We start from the raw sequence: 25,308 nt of genomic DNA, 5'->3' as shown, positions 1-25,308 counted from the left end.
TATTGGTTAAGTGTCGAACTCTAAATAAAAATCAGAAATTGTTGCAACATTGCACAAAAAGCAATATGCTGTTACACTCCCATTTGTCCTCGTGGCTTATGACCTTATGACCCCTCGCATTTATTTCTCCACAAATCGCATGCTTTGTTACCTCTGCTGGATCACCACACACACACGGTACAGCCCCTGGTGATTGATAGTTGAGAGGCAGGACCAAAGAGCCAGAGCTCAACCCCCGCAAGCACAATTAGGTGAGCACACACACACACACACACACACACACATACACACACACACACACACACACACACACACACACACACACACACACACACACACACACACACACACATACACTGTAGCTAGTGTGGTGTGGTGTGGTGTCTCCCCCCCCCCCAACTACCACCACGGTACAGTCCCTGTACTGTGGTCCCAGGTTCGATCCCGGGCGCCGGCGAGAAACGACGTAGCAGAGTTTCTTTCACCCTATGCCCCTGTTACCTAGCGGTAAATAGGTACCTGGGAGTTAGTCAGCTGTACAGATACACCACGGTACAGTCCCTGGTCCACGGACCCTTTAGTTTGGACCCGAGAACCAAATCTAGAGAAAAAGGTTCCAGATATAAAGTCTAAATACATCATAAAGTTACTTGATATCCTAATTTATTTAATGAAACTTCCTCCCACCTCCCTCCCTCCCTCCCTCCCTCTCATCACTCAATCCGTTCCCACTCATAAAAACCCTCATTACAATGATAAAACTTGAGGGCAGGTTAGCATGGGTGCCAGTGTGGCCCAGCTGCTCACACCACCACCATCAGGTAATCACTCCCATAAACCATAGGAGGGCAAAAATATTTTTAAAAAATTTGAGAATTCGAGAGAAAACGACCCGTAGACCAACGTTTTCGTCCCAGCTATGTTCGCTTTGTTGTTTTATTGGTTTACCAGCATTTTGGTTATGCTCAGAGAAAATATTGAGGCAAAATGATGAGGGATTTTTAGAAATAAAATACTTTCCAGACCAACCCGTCCTCGACCGTCCCCTAGATGTTCTCACCTACATGTTCTCCCCTAGATGTACTCACTAATATGTACTCCCCTAGATATTCTCACCTACATGTCCTCACCTAGATGTTCTCACCTACATGTACTTCCCCAGATGTACTCACCTACATAAACTCCCCTAGATGTACTCACCTACATGTACTGTAGGTGAGTACATCTAGGGGAGTTTATGTAGGTGAGTACATAAACTAGGGAGTCCATTACATCCAGCGGTCAACCCCACAGACGCATTCATAAATTTTAACATGCTGTTCATTCAAAACGGGAATTTTCTCAAGTATAAATTAATATTATAATATATTAGCATGTTGTGTATATATAGGCATAGGTTAGGTTAGGTGTTTAGGTTCTGTTGGTGATTATTTGTATTTGTAGTACGTGGGTGAAGCATTTACAGCGTTGTGGTTGGAACAAAATTCGTCAGTGAAACACTTGTTCCGGATATGTTCGAACGTCAGCAGTTGAGTCGTGTGTAAACCGCTTTTCATTCATAAACAGGGGGTTTGGCGGGTGCATGGAATCACTTTTGGATCTTTGTTTGGAGGACGGGCTGTCCAGACACATGCACTACCCACTGAACCATGATGAGCTAATGAGTCCGTGGAAGCGAATTCGAACCCATTTTATTGCCTTATCGTTTTCTCAAAGATACTTCTCAGATTTATCAATACTTATATAGGCACTGGTATGAGCACAAGCATGTGAGGATGGTGCCTCATTCATTGTCACACAAGACAGTGAGGATTCTGCTTTATTCATTGTCAATACAGTGAGGATGCTGCTTCCTTCATTGTCAATACAGTGAGGATGCTGCCTCATTCATTGTCAATACAGTGAGGATGCTGCCTCATTCATTGTCAATACAGTGAGGATGCTGCCTCATTCATTGTCAATACAATGAGGATGCTGCCTCATTCATTGTCAATACAGTGAGGATGCTGCCTCATTCATTGTCAATACAATGAGGATGCTGCCTCATTCATTGTCAATACAGTGAGGATGTTGCCTCATTCATTGTCGATAGAGTGAGGATGTTGCCTCATTCATTGTCAATACAGTGAGAATGCTGCCTCATTCATTGTCAATACAGTGAGGATGCTGCCTCATTGTCACACAAGACAGTGAGGATGCTGCCTCATTCACTACCACACAGGACTCACAATCATATACAAGACACGAGTACAACATTACAAGTATTTAACACCAACACAAAGTAACAGCAAGTTACACTATACTTCACACACCAACAACAACAACGCTCACAGCTACAAATGAACAAGTAATTACATAAACAGGTAATTAATAACACACATTACCTGCAATGAAGGGATTCCAGCTGATTATATTGCATTACTTTATGGAGTCAGTTAATTTACTGAATAGTAGATTTTACAGTGAAACTGACTGACTGGGGAAAGGTGCATTGCAATTACTGTTATTGCTCCGGTTATTGTTTTTGTATGGAAAACAAATACACACAATACCATTATAACAATTGTTTTGTTTGATAATTTGCTTTTCTGAATATCATTTAACGGGCTAATTTCATATTCTTTACTGTTTAATAATAATAATAGCAAACTAAATATATTTAATGATCATGTTTATTGTTAACAAATAATTGTTTGTACTTGTTTATGTCAATATTCATGTATATTTACGCAACCCATCTTACTGTTGAGACAGTACCTATTGTGACTGTCGTCAATAGTCACGAATTCATACGTTCTTAGCTTTTTGAATAGCAGTATACTGACTAGTGAAGAATTATTTTAAAATAAATGAAGCTAAAACACAATCTTAAATATTCCTAGGTCATGTGCGTATTCTAGGCACGGAGGGCGGTCCCGGCGGCACGGAGGGCGGTCCCGGCGGCACGGAGGGCGGTTCCGGCGGCACGGAGGGCGGTTCCGGCGGCACGGAGGGCGGTTCCGGCGGCACGGAGGGCGGTTCCGGCGGCACGGAGGGCGGTTCCGGCGGCACGGAGGGCGGTTCCGGCGGCACGGAGGGCGGTTCCGGCGGCACGGAGGGCGGTTCCGGCGGCACGGAGGGCGGTTCCGGCGGCACGGAGGGCGGTTCCGGCGGCACGGAGGGCGGTTCCGGCGGCACGGAGGGCGGTTCCGGCGGCACGGAGGGCGGTCCCGGCGGCACGGAGGGCGGTCCCGGCGGCACGGAGGGCGGTTCCGGCGGCACGGAGGGCGGTTCCGGCGGCACGGAGGGCGGTTCCGGCGGCACGGAGGGCGGTCCCGGCGGCACGGAGGGCGGTCCCGGCGGCACGGAGGGCGGTTCCGGCGGCACGGAGGGCGGTTCCGGCGGCACGGAGAGCGGTTCCGGCGGCACGGAGGGCGGTTCCGGCGGCACGGAGGGCGGTTCCGGCGGCACGGAGGGCGGTTCCGGCGGCACGGAGGGCGGTCCCGGCGGCACGGAGGGCGGTTCCGGCGGCACGGAGGGCGGTCCCGGCGGCACGGAGGGCGGTTCCGGCGGCACGGAGGGCGGTCCCGGCGGCACGGAGGGCGGTTCCGGCGGCACGGAGGGCGGTCCCGGCGGCACGGAGGGCGGTTCCGGCGGCACGGAGGGCGGTTCCAGTGCTTGCTGTTATTAATTTAGGTCTAATTAGGCATTAAGGCTGGACAGAGTGCCTGATTAAGATGTTATACTCAAATTCTGTCAGTTGAAATGTAACCAATCACAGGCAAGTAGGCCTCTGACGTCATGCCAGACAGAGGAGCATCAAGCATGCTCCCAGCAGCCTCAGTTATCCTCACAGACCCAGAGTAGGTGGACCTCGGCTGGCCAGTTATACACCTGTTTGCCTCACTCAATAAATATATACAGAAGCGACTACTGTGTCTACATTCAACCCGAACAAGGCAAACGAATACTGGTAGCAGCAGTGGGATCCAGAAATTTTTTTCTGGAAGCAAAAGTTCCAGTACCCAGCATCGCCTCGTGTTCCAGCCAAAACCGCCGCCACCGCCACCGCCATAAGCCGCCATCCTGCCACCCACGCATCAAATATTGTGCCAGACCGGGGTCCTGCCATCAACCACTACTCCAGGCTAACGTTTTAGAAGTAAGGGTCAATATTTTCCTGTGAGAACGCTCACTCATCAGTGAGGAGGAAGGAAGCTTCCCGCGCCAGCCATTTTTGAACCTCGCGCCACCACGTGGGAACCACCTATTACACCCACCACCACCACCACCGCCACCCAAGCTGACAGTATCAAGCTTCGTGAGGGTGCAAGCTACTGCAATCGTCGTCAGCCATCGTCGCAAGTATCAACTGGTTATTCCATCGTCGCAATATTGTCGTCGTCAGAATTTATCTTCGTGCCTCTAGCCTGAACAGTGTGGGGTCCCTGAGTCTCGCGCCACCGCCGCCAGGAGCGCTGCCGTCGCATCCAGTTTGTAAACACGCCTCACATGGGCCTCTTCAGATCTTCACGACGCTTCTCCTACTTTGGCTACTGGTGATCCTCATAAATTACAACCCTGAGATAAGTAATTGCTAGTTGAGAACAACGTGCCAAGTGTTAAAAAGTGACTTATGTAATAATTCCCATAATATCCTGTGAATTAACCATTCAGTGACTTGTTAAATATTGGAGCTGGTTCAGTACTGCACTCCCCACAGTTTTCCTGTGTGATTTCAACATTCCTGCTTCTTACAGTAATTTCATTGAATTTTAATTGTTCTCCTAGAGTGTTATTGGTAAATTCAAATTCCAGTGAATTAAGAAATCCTTGTTTTAGTAGCAGTTAAGGATTTGTGCAATATAATTTTTTTTAATTCCTCCAGGCCTAAAATTTAAATTTATTCCTTCAACATTGCATATTATAATTTTTTTTTACCATAGGAGTTATATACATTCCTGTGTCCAGTTTATGTGCTACATACATATTTCTTGCATTGCCACTTGCTGTGTTGAATCTTTTTAATGAAATTTTGCAATTGCACTTCCAGTTTTTATATTCTCAATTGCTGTGCTTAGTCTGGTTTAATTAATTTACATACATCTAATTCCAGTCATTTTTTAATGAAAGATTGCTAAATTTAGTTTACAATTGCTTGTTCTTAATTATTTTCTTGCCTAGCCCAATTTAATAATTTTATTTCTGCCATTTTTACTTTAGCCAAGTTGATATTTTTTTGTGTTTATTTTTGTGTATACTATTTCTGATGCCAGGTGCACTTAATTATAATCTGCGTTCAAATATTACTTCCACGGCTGTGACAATGCCGGGCCGAGGGAACGTGGATCCTCGGAATCTCCACAAGGTAGGCCGAGGTCTAATTATGTATCAAGACTTAGACTTAATTAAAACATGTCTAATCATCAATCATTTCCTTAATAAAATTTTGTGCTTATTGAGGACTGATTGCATCCACCAGCCAAAATCAGCTTCTAATTACAATGAAAATTATCTTAGAACTCCAATCACCCACCAACCCCCCAATCACCCACCAACCCCCAGTCATAATCAGTCCACAGATTACCATTACAGAGCCGGCTGCCTCCACCAATTACATTAGACCTCGGTAATTCATTAGGCCCCTCAGAAAGTCGTAGTGAACAGTGCTATTTAATTACGTCTCTAATACTGATTATAATAGCATATTATCCGGTAATTCCCAGGAGCATAACACGATTTGGGCAGTAATTCCTAACCACCTCACTGTTAACACTATTAATTACAATTATATGTAATTATATTAATTAAAATCACAATTATGTGTAATTATATTAATTAAAATCAAAATCATACTAATTTAAGTCATGTATTTATGCAAAAGTATTGTGGGAATGTAACATATTCGAACGCCCTTTTCTAGGGAGGTCGTCCTGATACACGCAATGCCGTCTGAACCATGATGAGCTCATGATCCAGTGGGTCCTGGAGTGTGAAGCCCAAGGAAGGATGTTCGATCCCATTGTATCACTTAAACATTTTCTCATTAATTACGTCACTTTAAAATACCACAGGAATAATTATCATCAACGACACACATGACTTCTCTACAAACTATCCCAATTTGATACCATTTCCATCCCTAAATATTTAAATAATCAACAAACAAATATGAAATAAGTGGCAGTTTAAAAAAAAATCAAATTCAAATGTTTATTTAGGTAAAGTACATACATACAAGGGGTGATACAGATATTAATTAATTTATAGATAGAGCTAGTACATACAATGCCTAAAGCCACTATTACGTAAAGCGTTTCGGGCAGAAACGCCCGAAACCAGTCTTTTCAGTCCATCTTCGACCCTTATATCCAAGTTAAAGGTCCAAGATGTCCGAAACTTCGTCACTTCCATTTCCCACGTGTAAGTCGGGTTGTGTCAGCCACAGTCTTCCGACTTCTCTAAATTTACAAATGAATCTTAAACCAATCTAAGAACGGTCTGGTACTTTAGACTTAACTGGCCAACCTCTCACGGTGTTCCAGAGAGGGAACACCTCCAGAGGATACCGGATGAACCAGGCTGCGAGCTGCGTATTGCAACAGCCTGGTTGATCCCACCACCAATCAAGCGGCCTCGTCAGAGACCTGGCCGCGAGGACGTTGCCCACCTGAACCAACAACGGGTAGATAGGTACAATCAATAGGTAATGTTTCAACCATTCTAATGTCATTCACGGGAGACATCTCCCGTCACGCAGGGTGCAGTCGCACCTCCACAGATCTCCAGTATAAGCTCTTGAAACTGGTAATGGCTCAAAAGGGCCTCCACTTACGGGCTATTCATGCCCGTGCCACCTTTTGGGTGGCTTAATCTTCATCAATCAATCAATCCAATGTCATTGAAGACATTCTGCTATTCATAGCATTTATATAATCTGATTACCTTTTAAAATAATCCAATAATCGTATAGTTCAAATTGAACACGCACAACGTGCTTAAGATAATAAAATAATTCATTAGCGAACGATAATATAATTAAACAACCTTGATGTTGAACAACCTGATCAACGGTAAACAATTCAAAAGTGCTTTAAATTTAAATGTTATAGTAGGTATTTAAACATTATAATTGTCAGATAAAACAACATTATTGGGAATTTATCGCTGTTAATATGATCATTATTTCACATTATAAAGCTTAAGGTGCACGGCGTTGTTACTATCTGGAGGTTATCTGGAGATGATTTCGGGGCTTTAGTGTCCCCGCGGCCCGGTCCTCGACCAGGCCTCCACCCCCAGGAAGCAGCCCGTGACAGCTGACTAACACCCAGGTACCTATTTTACTGCTAGGTAACAGGGGCATAGGGTGAAAGAAACTCTGCCCATTGTTTCTCGCCGGCGCCTGGGGATCGTACCCAGGGCCACAGGATCACAAGACCAGCGTACTGTCCACTCGGCCGACCGGCTCCCTATGAGCAATATTCGGGGTTACTCTGGCTAGGGTAAAAGGCTCTCAAAGTTCACCTAATATCTGTCCTCCCCCCTATCTCATAGGATGGTGGTAGGTGATGCGAGTTCAGCCACTAGCCTGCACTAGCACCAACCTGCACTAGCCTGCACTGACCCGCACTTGTCTCCACTAGCACCAACTTGTACTAGCTTGTACTAGCCCGCACTAGCAAACTTCAGCTGGACTATGAGGTCTTCCAGCATCAGTGAGTGAATTGAATAGTTAAAAGCCGACAGTGACCTCCACTGCCCTGGTAGAGGTCATCAGAGCAGGGTCAACTACCCACTAACAACGGGGGACTAACCCTCCACTAATTTCAAGCTCGCTTTTTACAAAAATCATCTACCCACCCGTTAAAAAAAAGTGCTTTTAGTGCCCTAAAAAATAATATATTCACTTACATAATCCGAAAAATAGTTAAAAGCGTGTTTTAGCTGCCATTAGGTGTAATGGATTTTTTTGTCAGGGCAAGTCATTTTTGAAACCAATTCATAATAGGCATTTTCTAAACTCGTCACAGATCTATACTACAAAATAGAACTGCGTGGTGTCTAAAGGCCAGACGCCTGGGTGCTAGCCTCACCCAACTTTGCAGGGAGAATGGTCTAGGGTATGGGACGGACATAGGATGGTCGGGGTGAGCTTACGTTAAATGCTTTGTGAAATATTAGCAGTTATGGAGACCACCACATACTATTTTCATGGTCAAATGTGAAATATTTAGTGTAACTCCCTAAACCTTATCATAATAGGTTTTCTGGGAGATCCCATACAGTTAATTCGGTGCTTTTAAATAATAAATTGTCTGAAAGGGAAGAGGGGAAAATGAGAGGGGGACGGGGAGGTACTTTTTAATAATCAATTTTCTGAGAGAAGGGGAAGAGTGAGAAGCAGGGGGGGGGGGGGGGGGAAGAAGAAGAAAAACCATGGGGTAGGAGACGAGATGGTCAAGGGGAGATGGGGTGAAGAGGGGAAAAGGGTGGAAAGAGGGGTGAAAAGACCCGGGTGCAGACAAATTTATTATATATATATATATATATATATATATATATATATATATATATATATATATATATATATATATATATATATATATATATATATATATATATGGTTTAAAGACAATCATTGAAGTGGAAAACAGTGATAATATTTATTACAAATACGATTTTATAGCGAATATTGATGGAGGTGGGCCGACACGGCGGACCCGACACGGCGGACCCGTCACGGCGGACCCGACCCGGCGGACCAACACCGCTGGCCTTCCACCAATAAATACATTAACGACGGCGTTGTATTGGTGTAGTAAGAGTGCAGTTGATGCAGTATGCAACCTGCATATCCTGGCCTCATTGTAGCTACACATCAATACTTGTAATACTATACACAGCTATGTGTACATCCGTATAAATTATATACATGTATACATATGATAGGTACGGAAATGCGTATTTTTATTGTATTAGTATGCCAGAAGATATGAACTAAATGCCTGTTGTGTATGTCGAAAATGCGTATAATTATTTTTTCATCAATTTATATCTCTGTTCTTTTTGAAGTGATATAGTTGAAACTTCACCACGATGAAGAATGCACAAGATTCAACAGATGTACAAAGTTTGGTGAGAATCAGTCGGTATCTTCCCCGCCAGTTATTGCCGCCAACTTTGAACTTCATTTACTCGTTACTCGATACATTCACATTTTTTATGTAAAGATACGTTACATTTACTCGATAACGTTCAATGGCAGGACTGAGCAGTGTGGAGGACTACAAAGCCTCACTGCTCCCGTAAGGACCAAGAATACTGTCCAGTAGTTAAGGCCTCGTGCAGGCCTGTTCAGAGTCGTTAAGGCCTCGTGCAGGACTGTTCAGAGTCGTTAACGCCTCGTGCAGGCCTGTTCAGAGTCGTTAAGGCCTCGTGCAGGCCTGTTCAGAGTAGTTAAGGCCTCGTGCAGGCCTGTTCAGAGTCGTTAAGGCCTCGTGCAGGCCTGTTCAGAGTCGTTAAGGCCTCGTGCAGGCCTGTTTAGAGTCGTTAAGGCCTCGTGCAGGCCTGTTCAGAGTCGTTAAGGCCTCGTGCAGGCCTGTTCAAAGTCGTTAAGGCCTCGTGCAGGCCTGTTCAGAGTAGTTAGAACACGCTGCCACATACACCAACTATTATCCACTAACTTGTAGTATATTTAGTTTCACTGAGTGGGTCCATGTTATAAGTGAATTTCATTCTCACGCCAGATTCTTTGTCTTGTATATTCCATCACTTCCTCATTTTTTGTAACATTCGAATTAACGAGGCAGCGCCTATTTATATCCGCCCAAACTCATTCACATACGTGTCTAACCTACGCTTGAAACACTCCTAGGGAAAAAATCTAACATTTACCTTAGACTCCTTATTTTTTATTACCCTGCCTGCCCTTTTGCCTCCCCAATCACTTCAACCCTTTGAAGTATATCCATCTTAACTCGTCGAGAGCGCGACGGCCTCGCTTCTTGCTGGGTCTGGGTTCGAACCCATTTGGTTCTCATGGTTGGACATCCTTCAATACTGTTATGTCCGGATATTCTATCTTCTCGTCCTCATATCCTACCTCCTTGTCCTGATATCTCAGCTCCTTATCCTCATATCCCTTCCAAGTGCTACATAGTCACAGTGGCTTAGCACTTACTCCTGGGGAGTTAATACAATAAACTCCCCAATTCCTTCCCGTCAGCGCCACTTTCCTACTACCCAGATATATCCTTATTTCCATCCCATTTTCTCGACACCCCATTTCCCCCCCCCCCACTCCAAATCCTTATCCCGACCCCTTCCCAGTGCTATATAGTCGTAATGGCTTGGCGCTTTTCCTTGATAATTCATTCCTTCCTCCTTCCCCCCCCCCCACTTTCTCGATCCCACAATGCCCCCTCACTTTAACCCCCCTAACTCCCCCCCCCCACACACACACAAACACCACAGTACGGGATCAAGTTTCTCTCAAACTCTTAGCAGAGCCGGCAGCAGACCTATTGTAACAAGTATGACTTTCCTAGCATCAAACTGTTGAGTAAATAATGAGACACTCATTATTATGAGTAATCCCCCCCCCCCTTCCCTGGTCAGCTTTGGGGAGGGGGGGGGGGAGTTACCATTACTACTACTGTCGATATTACTACAACTGGTACTGCTACTATTAATACTACCTGGATTGTACCTGAATGGGATTCAGGGAGTTCTACTCCCAAATCCTGCCTTTCCCCCCGTTCAGCCTGGTCCAAGAGGATGCTGCTTACAGCGGCCCGCAGGCCCATATATCCGCTACAGCCTGGTTGGTTCAGTACTTCAAGAAACAAACTGAAGTTTTATGCCAGAAAACTTCCCCTTTTGTTCTGGCAATGTTTCTTATTCTTGCTGGGAGGATATTGAACAACCGTGGACCTCTGATGTTCAGACAATACCCACCTAGTTGTGCTTGCGGGGGTTGAGCTTCGGCTCTCTGGTCCCGCCTCTAAACTGTCAATTAACTGGTGTACAGATTCCTCAGCCTATTGGGTTCTATTATATCTACATTTGAAACTATATGGAGTTTGTCCACATCACTTCCTAATGCATTCCATTTGTTAACTACCCTGACAAAAAAATCTATTGTCTCTGTGGCTCATTTGGGTACTTAGTTTCCACCCGTGTCCCCTTGTTCGTGTTCCACCCATTCTCAATAGTTTCTTTGTCCATCCTGTCAATTCCTCTATGAATCCTGTAGGTAGTAATCATGTCTCCACTTAGTCTTCTGTTTTCCAGGGACGTGAGGTTAAACTCCCATAGACTTTCCTCGTAGTTCATACCTCTCGGTTTTGGGACTAGTCTGGTGGCATACCTCTGAATCTTTAACTTTCTCTTGTGTTTAACTAGGTATGGACTCTAGGCTGGAGCTGCATACTCCAGGATTGGTCTGACATAACTGGTATACAAGGTCCTGAACGATCTTTTACACAAGTTTCTAAAGGCAGTTCTTATGTTGGCCAATCTAGCATATGCCGCTGATGATATGGGCTTCAGTGCTCTCTGTACCTATGACACTTCTACTCTTCACTGGCTCTGATCTGCATTTCCTTCCGTATCTTTCGCTAACTGTATCTAGGTTAACCAATATAACAAATATTTGATATATTGCAATTGTTTAAAGATAAATGAAAGTATACATTTGCAACAGATAAATTCATAGTAGTAAAGAATTACCCAAGCTTGTCATTGTTTATAATATAATTCATATGTGGCAATCAAGAGGATGGGCTAAAATAATTTATAACCGTATCAGTGCTAGTTACATTATTTATATTTTACCGAGCGGTAAAATGGTAATTTTCATCCGATAGGTAAATGACAGCAGCCCCATTGCTGCTGGAACATCCTCAAACTGAGCCACCCAGGGAACACTGAGGGAGCACATACAGTCCACCACCACAGTCGGCACCGCTCCTGTGCCAGGTAAGTTCATTACGGGGTCACCATAGCCCGTGCTACTTGGAACTTGTTTCGAGTAGTTGAATCTATAACAACAACAGCAAGAAAGCAACAGTTTCCTAGAGACCACTGGATATGACTACTGTCAACAGCTAAGTCTACTCTTATGTTAGAAGATAGATCTTTATTTTAGGGAGTCAGAAATTTAAAAACATACAAGATTATACCAACAGTTTAGGTGCTTTATCGTGTGTATGCGTGCCGTGTATGTTCTCTCTACTCCCTCTATTTCAGCAATCTCTCCTGCTCGGAATGAGGACGTGAATACTGAGCAGTACTCACGACGGGACAGCACAAGTAATTTGAATAGTACAACCATTGTGATGGGATCTCTCGAGTTGAATGTTCTCGTAATCCATCCTATCATTTTTCTGGCTGCCGCAATATTTGCTTGGTTATGCTCCCTAAACGTTAGGTCGTCAGACATCATTATTCCCAGATCCTTTACATGCTGCTCTCCCATTACAGCAGATGCTTCTGTGTTTTGTTCCCTGTATTTGTTTTAAGTCTCTATTTTTACCATACCTAACGTACCTGGAATTTATCTAAGTTAAACATGTTATTTTTTACTGCTCAATCGAAGACTATTAATATCAGTTTCTAATATCAGCTACTGTTACTGTAACAATTACTGTTACGATCACTATTGTTGTCATAACTACTGCTGGTAATAAAATTACTACCCACTTAAACCCGCCAAACACATACTGAAACTACGACGTTGCTACAATGTTCGAACAAGTTTTAACACCACTTACCCAGTTATAACAACCAATATAGCAAGTTGTAACAACGTTCTAATACGTCATAAACACGTTAAGCCAAGATGTAACAACTTTATTACAAGTTGTAACAAGCGGAAAATAGAGACAGTTACGGTTTGTGTTTCCAGGGTTTATGCCACACGTACGAAACAGGATAAAAAATGTTTGATATTTGCAACTGAAAACATCGGTGAAGAAAGACTTCACTAAACATCACTGGTGAGAAATGACACTTGCTAGAACCCATACCAATTACTCTAAGCATTTACTAAACAAATTACGAAACCTCTACATCGTCTCTAAATCATGGCAGCCCTGTTTACATTTCTTAAACACTTTAGGTTATATAGTTTCGAAGCTCGTAAAGTTATTAGTGGTTTAAATAGCTCCGTATCGCTTCGTAGCTTGCAAATTACTTAATAAATGTAAACTAAGCCACCACTTTTGAGAAAAGATGTACAGGCTTCGCAGGTGGATAGCAAATGTTTGATGAATCATGGGCCAAGAGAACAATTCAGGCGACGATCTGCGACACATTCAAACACACACACACAGGAATCTGTACACCTGTTGATTGACGGTTGAGAGGCGGGACCAAAGAGCCACAGCTCAACCCCCGCAAACACAACTAGGTGAGTACACACACACACACTTATCTTGATATGATTTCGGGGCTTAGTGTCCCCGCGGCCCGGTCCTCGACCAGGCCTCCACCCCCAAGAAGCAGCCCGTAACAGCTGTCTAACTCCCAGGTACCTATTTACTGCTAGGTAACAGGGGCATCGGGGTGAAAGAAACATTTTGCCCATTTGTCTCCTCCGCCGGGGATCGAACCCGGAACCTTAGGACTACGAATCCGAAGCGCTGTCCACCCAGCTGTCAGGCGCCCAGCTTAGGCAAGAGTTATGCCACAGTAAGCAACACAGTATGACCTCATCCCCCCCCCAAGACACTGGGGGACACGCGACGTAGATGGTGGTGTTGGTACAGTTACTGAAATATTCGCTGCCAAATCTGCTTATTACCAACATGTATCAAAGGCCTCGTAAGCGCAGGACACGCTGGGGAAAACGCTGGAGAACCATGGATGTTCAATACGTTCACTGTATTTGCCACTCCGTAAAAAATACAACTGTTACGTCTAACCAAGCAAACCACTTGGCATGCCGATGCATAGAAAACGTCAAAATTACGATGCTTTAATTTTTACCAATACAAAATATTTTTACGAATTGGTGGATTCCGTAAAATAATGCGACCTATTAGGCTCGAGGGCCGGTGGGACGGGGGGGGGGGTTGGGAATATTAGCGCGAGGAATCCCAGGTACTAGATTTACGAAGCAGTTACGCAAACAGTTACGCAAGCAGTTACTCAAGCAGTTACGCAAGCAGTTACGAACCTGTGCAGCTTTTCTCAATCTTTGACGACTATTATTAAACAGTTAATGAGCTCCGAAGCACCAGGAGGCTGTTTATAACAATAACAACAGTTGATTGGGAAGTTTTCATGCTTTTAAACTATTTTACAAAGGCGTCAAAGATTGAGGAAAGATGTACACATTTGTTAAGTACTTGCGTAACTGCTTTGTGAATCTAGCCCCTGGAAGACATGGAAGCAGCGACCTTCCTCTGGATGGCTGGTGGACAGTCGTCCTCCACAACTCGTCAGCTCGTGTTCCAGGAATTAATGAGAAAATTTGACAGTTTAAAACCCGGATAAATGAGCGTCGAGGCTGAGGTCTTGACCTCTGACCTCTCTCCGCCCACACCTGATAACAAAGGGAAACAAAACATGACTAATCTGATAGTCTGAAGCTGAAATTGAAAGTTGGGTTAATAATTCCCACCAGAAGTGTTGATGTATACGTACACGATCGTGACTTTTAATCTATAAATATTCTCATACAAAAGTCCATTGTTGTGTGTCAGCTTGTGTTGCTCGACGTAATATCTAAGCTAATGCCCGACACGGCAGTTATACAGCTCAAGAGGAAAACATGAACAAGCATCAATGATCTGTTGAGCATTTACGTGGCCAATCATGGGACCTGTTTATCTTTCCTCCATCATGGCGGCTTTGTTGACATTTGTTAAACAGTTTATGAGCTCTGAAGCGATGAAAGATCGACTATAATAGCAATATCACTGCGTTGAGAACGACTGTAAACTGTTTACTAAACTGTTTAGTAAATACGGATTATGACGAGTGAAGATGCACAGGTTTCGTATGCGTAAATACTTCACGAATCCTGAACCCCGCACACAATTTTTTTTCGTAAAAGATCTTACCTGGCGAGGCTTAACGCAACATACCTTGCAAGCTTGTCATATCTAAAGAAACATAACTTAGGTGACAAGAGAGAATCTTTGTGGGAGACTTATGGACGAGCGTCCTGGGTCTCCCCAAACGTTTGGATCTTCCCCTCTCCTGGGTCTCTTCACATTAACCCTTGGACTCAGAACGCGGGTTCGATCCCGCCGCCCTGCTCCGAAGATCTTCTCATATATACATCACGTCATTGTTATTACATGGTGTATTTCACGAAGCATGTTTTTCATATCATTTCATATATATAACATTAACTGAATTAGTGAATATTTTGAGACTGTGGTTAAACGTTCCACGAGTGAGGGAATTATCAGGGGAAAGCTCCAAGCCATTATGACTATATAGCACTGGGAAGGGGCCAGGATAAGGATTTGGGATGGGACGAGGGGAAAGGAATGGTGCCCAACCACTGAAAACAGGCACTTCTTCAGCCTCGGAATACAAAAAATTAGAGTTAACAGCAAATACGCGATATCCGCTCAGAAATGTTTGTATTTTTTCTTCAAATACTCATCATCTTTGTGTAAATATTTGACCTCGTTCACCGGGCTTTCAGTTAGTGTGAGCGCACCACAAACAATGGCCTTTTATTTTTGTTCAACAGTAAGGTAATGTGTAATAGTCAAAATAAAATCCGGACCATCAACCGTGAAGAGCACAGTCCCCCAGGGTACTGTGCTTGCTCCAGTACTTTCTCTTATCCTCATATCGGACATTGACAAGAACACAATCGATAGTACTGCATCATCCTTTGCAAATGACACTGGGATTTTCATAAGAGTAGACACCATAGAGAACACAACAAACCTCCAATCAGATGTAAATCTGGTCTTTCGATGGGCTACAGAAAATGATATGGTATTTAATGAAGATCCAGCTTCTGCGCTACGGAAAAAATGAAAATATAAAAACGGAAACCATGACCAAAACGCAGTCAAATCATAACATAGAACGAAAAAGCAATGTAAAGGATCTGGGTGTACTCATGTCGGAAGACCTTTCCTTTAAAAAACAAAGTAGCTGTCACAACTGCAAGAAAAATGACAGGTTGGATAACAAGAACCTTTCACACTAGAGATTCTGTACCGATGATGATACTTTTCAAGACGCTAGTGCTCTCTAGAGTGGAATACTGCTGCACAATGACAGCCCCTTTCAAAGCTGGAGAAATTGCTGACCTGGAGAGCGTGCAGAGATCCTTTACTGCTAGAATCCACTCAGTAAAACATCTAAACTACTGGGACCGACTAAAGAGCCTAAACCTGTATTATCTTGAGCACAGGCGGGAGAGATACACAATTTACACGTGGAAAATATTAGAGGGGCTGGTCCCAAACCTGCACACACAAATAACATCACATGAGACCAGGAGGCATGGCAGGATGTGCAGAATATCCCCGTTGAAAACCAGAGGTGCAACAGGTACTCAGAGAGCAAACTCATTTCCACATTACCTTGGCTTACACACACACACACACACACACACACTTTCGTTTGTTAACGAAATAAAAAACAATTATAGGAATACGTTTATTAAAACAAAACATACAGATAATAAATTAACAAATCACTGGATGAGTGAAGAATCCAGAAATCTTTGGGCAAATATTTTCTCCCTGTGCAGGTGGTCAAAGACCATGGCGGCCTTCAGCAAGTCTTCGGTCTCGTGACACCTTCTGGTAAAGCGGCGGCGTTCTGCGCCGGCGGTAATCCACATGACGCCAGCTTTCCTAACCTGCCAACTCTCGTACGGCCAATCATCGAAGTCGTAAACCGTCCAAATATTTCTGGCGAAGCGGACACGCTTAGGTTTCTTCTTGTGTTTAGAACGACCTTTGTCTCCGGAGTCATTTTTCTTCTCCATACTGACTGGACTTGTACCAGAGCATTGTTGAGGCCTGAGGCAACAGGGAATTATCTTGGAAAAGCACCAAAACATAGTGCTTATATGGCCTACCTGAGGGAAGGCTGTCACACTATGAACTAAAAGAAGTCATCTGATAATGATATACCAGATGAAAGAATTATAGTCAGGCCTATAGTTAGACTGGTTTAGTAAGTGCGGTGCCTTGTTGTAGTGATGTACTCACATCTTACGTCTTTTACATTTAAATAAGATTCCTTTGTTAACTTTATCTATTCTCTTCAAGAGCTTGTACGTAGTTATTTTTCTCTCCCTCCCTCTCTCTCTCTCTCTCTCTCCTCTAAGATTGTTCTCTTAGACTGTTCCCGAAGCTGAGGCCTCTCAATTCTGGTACTAATCTTGGGGCAAACTTCTGAACTTTTTTCAAGTTTCTATTTATGCTTCATAAGATGTGGGTTCCCTGCTGTCGCTGCATACTCCGGTAATGATCTCACATATGTAGTAAGTGTGGATTTGAAGGCCTCTTTGTTTTAGATTCTTAAATTACGTTGTCATGTTCGGTAACTTCCCATATGGTGCTAATGATGTCCTGTTCACATGAGCTTTGTGGTGTTTAGTGTTTGGATAATGTCTACTCTCAGGTATTTTTCACTTTTTTTTTAAATTACCTTCCATTATAGTACAGTTAAATACAGGTTTCCTGTGTCCATTACCCATTTTCATTATTTTGCACTTATATATATTGAATTCCCGCAGCCAGTAATATTGAAGTTTCCTCTTAATGATGAACAGTAAACACGTGTATGACTTGAATAGTAAACACACAATCGACTTGAGAATGGTCCAGGACGGACCGAAACGTGGTCGTCCCTTCACCTTCTAGTGTGTGGTCTGGTCAACATACTTTAGCCACGTTATTGTGACTCATCGCCTGCACGTGTATGATAAAAGGCAGTGTATGATGATGTGCTCCCCCATATATTAGGTACTGTGACCTACGTACTGTGACCTAGGGTGTGACCTACGTACTGTGACCTAGGGTGTGACCTAGGTACTGTGACCTAGGGTGTGACAGGATGTGACCTAAAGCACAGGAGGCATATCCACTCTTTATTAACTAGCGAGTGATATAAGCAAACCTCCATGTTAAATTTATTTCCCAAAACAACGTGAACTATTGTATGGCTATATTCACAAGACCTTCCCTATTAATGATAGGTTGATGATGTTGGGCATTAAGAACAATAGGTGTGACCAATGTAGTGAAATAGAGAATACTATGCATATATTTTGTGTGTGTTAGCAGAAAGCTGTTCTTGTAAAGTGGATTACAGACACAGTGCATCAAGTATAACATTTGGGGTTTACGGCTCAAGCTCGGTGATAGGGAAAATTGGTTTACTGAGAATGATATAAAACATAATTGTAGTATTTTCCCTTGTAAATTGATGTAAATATGTTTTATATTGTATTATTCAATAAAAAAAATAATTAAATTCCAGCAGTCAAAAGTTTGTTATGGTCTCCCTATAGTCCTCTTCAGTTCTTACTCTTCTCGTTAACTTTACTTATGTAAACAGACATCTTCGAGCTCACTCCGTGGTGTGTAGTGGTGGTGGTGAAGGGTAGTAGTGGTGGTGAAGTGTGGTGTAGTGTAGTGGTGTAGTGTAGGGTAGTGGTGAAGTGTAGTGGTGGTGAAGTGTAGTGGTGGTGAAGTGAAGTGTAGTGGTGGTGAAGTGTAGTGAAGTGGTGGTGAAGTGTAGTAGTGGTGGGGAAGTGTAGTGTAGTGGTGGTGAAGTGTAGTGGTGGTGGTGAAGTGTAGTGTAGTGGTGGTGAAGTGTAGTGTAGTGGTGGTGAAGTGTGGTGTAGTGTAGTGGTGTAGTGTAGGGTAGTGGTGAAGTGTAGTGGTGGTGAAGTGTAGTGGTGGTGAAGTGAAGTGTAGTGGTGGTGAAGTGTAGTGAAGTGGTGGTGAAGTGTAGTAGTGGTGGGGAAGTGTAGTGTAGTGGTGGTGAAGTGTAGTGGTGGTGGTGAAGTGTAGTGTAGTGGTGGTGAAGTGTAGTGTAGTGGTGGTGAAGTGTAGTGTAGTGGTGGTGAAGTGTAGTGTAGTGGTGGTGAAGTGTAGTGGTGGTGGTGAAGTGTAGTGGTGGTGGTGAAGTGTAGTGGTGGTGGTGAAGTGTAGTGGTGGTGGTGAAGTGTAGTGGTGGTGGTGAAGTGTAGTGGTGGTGGTGAAGTGTAGTGTAGTGGTGGTGAAGTGTAGTGTAGTGGTGGTGAAGTGTAGTGTAGTGGTGGTGAAGTGCAGTGGTGGTGGTGAAGTGTAGTGGTGGTGGTGAAGTGTAGTGTAGTGGTGGTGAAGTGTAGTGTAGTGGTGGTGAAGTGTAGTGGTGGTGGTGAAGTGTAGTGTAGTGGTGGTGAAGTGTAGTGGTGGTGGTGAAGTGTAGTGTAGTGGTGGTGGTGAAGTGTAGTGTAGTGGTGGTGAAGTGTAGTGGTGGTGGTGAAGTGTAGTGTAGTGGTGGTGAAGTGTAGTGGTGGTGGTGAAGTGTAGTGTAGTGGTGGTGAAGTGTAGTGTAGTGGTGGTGAAGTGAAGTGTAGTGGTGGTGAAGTGTAGTGAAGTGGTGGTGGTGGCGTTGTGTAGTTAACTACTTATGGAAGATGGCTTCAGTTAGGAGGCTGGACGAGTACAGTGTAGACGGTTACAGTGCTTCAGGTTGTGTGAAGTAAATACGGTTACAGTGATGATGGTTGTGAGTAGTTAAGATGATTACAGTGGTGAAGATAGTGCTTAGTAAATATGGTTAGTGATGATAGTCATTTGTAATGAAGATCGAGACAATTGACGACTGTGTTGTAAAGTTACAGTGATGATGATGATTACAGTAACGATAGTGGGTAGTGAAGATGGTTACAGTGAGGACATATTGTGTGTAATGAAGATGGTTACAGTGAGGACATATTGTGTGTAATGAAGATGGCTACAGTGAAGAGGGTTGGTGAGGATAGCGTGCGTAGCGAGGATAGCGTGCGTGGCGAGGATAGCGTGCGTGGCGAGGATAGCGTGCGTGGCGAGGATAGCGTGCGTGGCGAGGATAGCGTGCGTAGCGGGGATAGCGTGCGTAGCGGGGATAGCGTGCGTAGCGGGGATAGCGTGCGTAGCGGGGATAGCGTGCGTAGCGGGGATAGCGTGCGTAGCGGGGATAGCGTGCGTAGCGGGGATAGCGTGCGTAGCGGGGATAGCGTGCGTAGCGGGGATAGCGTGCGGAGCGGGGATAGCGTGCGTAGCGGGGATAGCGTGCGTAGCGGGGATAGCGTGCGTAGCGGGGATAGCGTGCGTAGTGGGGATAGCGTGCGTAGCGGGGATAGCGTGCGGAGTGGGGATAGCGTGCGGAGCGGGGATAGCGTGCGGAGCGGGGATAGCGTGCGGAGCGGGGATAGCGTGCGGAGCGGGGATAGCGTGCGGAGCGGGGATAGCGTGCGGAGCGGGGATAGCGTGCGGAGCGGGGATAGCGTGCGGAGCGGGGATAGCGTGCGGAGCGGGGATAGCGTGCGGAGTGGGGATAGCGTGCGGAGTGGGGATAGCGTGCGGAGTGGGGATAGCGTGCGGAGTGGGGATAGCGTGCGGAGTGGGGATAGCGTGCGGAGTGGGGATAGCGTGCGGAGTGGGGATAGCGTGCGGAGTGGGGATAGCGTGCGGAGTGGGGATAGCGTGCGGAGTGGGGATAGCGTGCGGAGTGGGGATAGCGTGCGTAGTGGGGATAGCGTGCGTAGTGGGGATAGCGTGCGTAGTGGGGATAGCGTGCGTAGTGGGGATGATAGTAGTAGTGGGCATCCATCAGTCTCAGGAGACTATGGAGTTACTCTCTGGAGTGGCCTCTCCAGGGCGCAGAGCCATGGTGGGTTGATACAGGGGAGAAGCTGTTACCCATGCAGCAGGTCCCCCCGCTCTCCACGGCACCGAAAGTCTCTAATGGAAAGGCAAACGCCAATATGATTGGTTCCAGCGCCGTCGCAGGATTTGTCAGAACGAGGTTGAAGGCAACAACGAACTGCCTTAGGGGCTCCGGAGTTTTCCTCGACAATACATATCCTTCATGAATATGGTGAAAATAGTGTGTAGTGAAGGTAATGTGTAATGAAATGGTTAAATATTAAGGTGGCGTATAGTGAGGATGGGTAGAGGGATGAAGATAGTGTGTGTAGCGATGCTAGATGAATCTTATTGAGGATGGAGTCTGGTATTTAGCGAGGTTGAAAATTAGTGTAATTTGCCATTTCATGCCCAAGTGTTAGGGGGCTTAATGGGTGTATGACCTCGACCCGCCTATGACTATCCCTATACAAAGACCAGTTAACCTGCAAATTTTGGCGAGACTAGCCCAAACGTCTGGCCCCCAACTTCGAATAGAGACGTTGTATTCTATATAAATATAAATACTAAGAAGGATACACAGCAGTGCCTGGGATAGTCTATCTCTTACCCCCCTCCCCCCACCCCCCCAACCACTTGGACTGGACGGTAGAGCGACTGTCTCGCTTCTTGCAGGTCGGCGTTCAATCCCCGACCGTCTAAATGGTTGAGCACCATTCCTTCCCTCCGTCCTATCCTAAATCATCATCCTGATCCCTTCCCAGTGCTATATAGTCGTAATGGCTTTGTGCTTTATCCTGATAACTACCTACCTTACCCTCCCCCCAACCTCCCATCCCTTATTCCACCCCACTTCCCCTCTTTTCCATCCTCTCTTCCTCCTCCCCTTACCCTTGGCTTATCTTGAGGTTATCTTGAGATGATTTCGGGGCGTAGCGTCCCCGCGGCCCGGTCCTCGATCAGGCCTCCTTTTTATTACACACCCCCAGGAAGCAGCCCGTAGCCGCTGTCTAACTTCCAGGTACCTATTTACCGCAAGGTGAGCAGAAGCATCAGGGTGAAAGAAACTTTGCCCATTTGTTTCCGCCTCCACCGGTGATCGAACCCGGAACTTCAGGAGTACAAATTCGAAGCGCTGTCCACTCAACTGTCAGGCCCTCAGCTGGGCTGGACAGTAGAGCGACGGTCTTCCTTCATGCAGGTCGCCGTTTAATCCCCGACCGTCCAAGTGGTTGGGCACCATTCCTTCCCCCGTCTCATCCCAAATCCTTATCCTGACCCCTTCCAAGTGCTAATGGCTTAGCGCTTTCCCCCCTTATAATTCCCTCCCTCACTCCCTCTACCCTTCCCATTTTGGGCAGACGTATGTATATATATCTATTCCTATAAGAGAATGTCTGTCCAAAGTTGGAGGTATATTCTCGAGGTTAGTCTCACCCAAATTTGCAGGGGAAATGGTTTTGGGTATGGGATAAACATAGGCTGGAAGAGGGTAGGCGTTGAAAAAAATTAGCAATTATAAACAATAATGTCATTTTCGTGGTCTTACGGCGTCAAAAGTAAAATATGGCGTGTGATTAACGTGGAGTTTAACACAGACGGTCCGCCCGCTGAGCACTCTATCATCATCGCTGAGCACTCCAGGTGCAAACTTTGCGAGCAGGAACTGCGGCATAATTTCCTACACTACATCACTGAATGCCCAGTAATTAGACCTTTCAGACCAGTTGGCATGAGGTACCTGGAGCTTTGCAATTACTTTATTCACTCTCGTATTCTTGAAGATATCCTCACAGTGTACCCAAAATTTGCCAGTGCCGGCTACTAAACATATGGCCCTGTATGACTAACCATCCTGCGAGATGGGGACTTTTATTACCACTGCTACCTTATTCAATCTTGTGTTGATGATATCCTCAAAAAACACCCAAAGTCTGCCAGTGCAGCTTTCTGATCACATGCCTCTGTATGACTAACCATCCTGTGTGATGGGGATTTTTTAGCATCACGTAGCTAGTTTTTTGACACACTGTACTCCCCTTCATATAGTCTAGGGTAGCTGCACAAATGCACAAATACCTAAATGTGTTAATAAAAAAATTACTCGAAAACCATGAACTGGGTTTATTCAGGTTACAGTGATGAAAGTTGTGAGAAGGGAAGATGGTTACAATGATGAAGATGGTGTATACAGTGATGATAGTACACACAGTCTAGGTGTACTCACAGCTAGGCGAGTACAACTAGGTGAGTACAGAGAAGAGGTAAGATGATTGGAGACGGGCAGACGGAGAAGAGGAGATGAGAGGGGGGACAAAGGAATGATGAGTGGAGAGGCAGGAAAGTGGGATGAAGAGGGGAGAGAGGAATGAAAAGGGGAAAGGAAGAGGGGGGGTGAAATGGAAGGAAGAGCAAGAATGGGTAAAGCAGAAAAAAGGATAGAAAGGTGGGAAGGAGAGGGGGGGGGGGGGTAGATGAGAGGATGGAGAGGGAAGGAATGGAAAGGGGGTAGAGGGACGAGGGGAAAGTGGAAGGGACGGGTATGCAAGGGGAATTGAGGAGAAGGCCATAGGCCGTGCTACTTGCCCCGCTCCTGTGCCAGGTAAGTTACGGGCTCACCATAGCCCGTGCTACTTGGAACTTGTTCCGAGTAGCTGAATCTATAACAACAACATCATCATCATCACTTAAAGAGAATCAAGTGATCGTATCTATCTTCAGTTCCGGAAGCCATTTATCATGTCTTTTCACACTTCTCAGTCTATTGATGTGTTGCTTGAGAGTTGGACACCATACACCCGCTGCATATTTTAATGTTGGTCTCACCTAAGTCGTGAACAATTTCAATATTTCACCTATTATCATCCACGTATTTAAAAAAAATCATGAAAGTTGGAAAGCTCCTGGAATAATGTCCTTCATGTGGTCCTCTGGAGGCAGTTTACTCTCCAGGATCACTCCTAGATCTCTCTCGCAGCTCTTTAATATATATTTAATTATACTCAGGAAGGTACATTGCTTGATGGGGTTCTGGGAGTTCTTCTACTCCCCAAGCCCGGCCCGAGGCCAGGCCAGACTTGTGAGAGTTTGGTCCACCAGGCTGTTGCTTGGAGAGGCCCGCAGGCCCACACACCAATCACAGCCCGGTTGGTCCGGCACTCCTTGAAGAAAATCTAGTTTCCTCTTGAAGATGTCCACCGTTGTTCCGGCAATATTTAATTGGGTTCGTGGGAGTACATAACATTGTTCTTACAGTCTTGCAAAGTCACTAACTCGCATAGCATTTTGGGCGGGATCTTCACTCATAATCTGCAGGTTGTGTGGGGCTTATTTTCTATTCCATAACGTGGCATTTATTCACATTGAATTCCATCTGCCAGCTGTTGGTGTCTGTGTACTAACCAGTGACAACGAGGAATTAATCTCACTATGCCCCGCCTACTGGTCTTGTTGTATTGCGTTAAAGCTTCATTATTCTAACAATCAATATCTTAGTCGAACCTTTCCTTAAGGTTGTGAATGGAGGTGGGTTCCACAACTTTCTCAGTGCATTCCACTTGTTGACCACCCGTACAGGGTACGAGTATTTCCTTATATTCCTTCGACTCATTTGCGATTCCAGCTTCCACTTGTGTTCTCTTGTCCTACTTTCTCTCAACTAGAGGAGAATGTCCTTGTCCACCTTGTCTATTCCTCTCAGTATCTTGTATGTTATAACTCCTCTATTTCTTGTGTCTCCTCCAAAGTTATAAGATCCAGTTCCTTCAGCCTTCGGTTGTTTAAAGCAATGACTCCTGTCCTCCTCCTCTATCATACCTGGTTATAAAGCTATGAATAGTGTTTGCTTCCACAATGTGCTCCTTTAGTTCATTCAATTTCCCCACTACTCTCGCGCTAAAAGAAATCTTTGTAACATCTCTACGACTCATCTGAGGTTCCAGCTTCCACCCATGTCCCCTTTTTATATTGGTATTCCGTGTGAGCATTTCTCCTCTCTCTCCTCTTTCTCCTCAGGTATCAAGAGAGAGAGAGAGAGAGAGAGAGAGAGAGAGAGAGAGAGAGAGAGAGAGAGAGAGAGAGAGAGAGAGAGAGAGAGAGAGAGAGAGAGAGAGAGAGAGGAGAGCGGGAGCTCGCTCTCTCTCTCTCTCTCTCTCTGAGAGGAGAGCGGGCAGTGGTACCACGGCCTCCATCCTCCCACTCTTTTGACCAAAACTTCGGGTTGAATTTGGATCAGTACACAAGACTCCCATAAAACCACCTTTGATCTCTGGCCCGCCTCAAACAGCCGACCCAACCAACTCCCCTCACAGCATTCCTACGTCTATTACCTTCTTTACTGAGAAGCTCCATGTTTTTAAAAAGATTCTTTTTCACTCTGCCTCTTGTGGTGTTGTCACTCAATTTGTTTTTTGTGGACGTGTGTGTGTGTGTTTGTGCGTGTGTACCCGCTGTGAACCAAGGTTCCTCTGTCTGGTGCCGACTCTCAACCCTC

The 25,308-nt window shown here is 45.0% G+C and overlaps 1 protein-coding gene across 1 annotated transcript; it reads right to left on the bottom strand.

The window, feature by feature from the left end:
• Positions 1-2,883: 2,883 nt before the first annotated feature.
• On the bottom strand, positions 2,884-22,491 carry LOC123761121 (splicing factor 3A subunit 2-like). The gene is made up of 3 exons (XM_069339211.1): positions 22,366-22,491; positions 16,826-17,008; positions 2,884-3,660 (listed from the first exon to the last, which is right to left on the bottom strand). Exons 1-3 carry the CDS (start codon positions 22,489-22,491, stop codon positions 2,884-2,886), a joined length of 1,086 nt encoding a protein of 361 aa, XP_069195312.1.
• Between the last annotated feature and the right edge of the window lie 2,817 nt (positions 22,492-25,308).

Source organism: Procambarus clarkii, chromosome 41, assembly GCF_040958095.1.
Source record: "Procambarus clarkii isolate CNS0578487 chromosome 41, FALCON_Pclarkii_2.0, whole genome shotgun sequence".
Lineage (NCBI taxonomy): Eukaryota > Metazoa > Arthropoda > Malacostraca > Decapoda > Cambaridae > Procambarus > Procambarus clarkii.
This window is presented reverse-complemented; position numbering and strand designations above follow the sequence as displayed.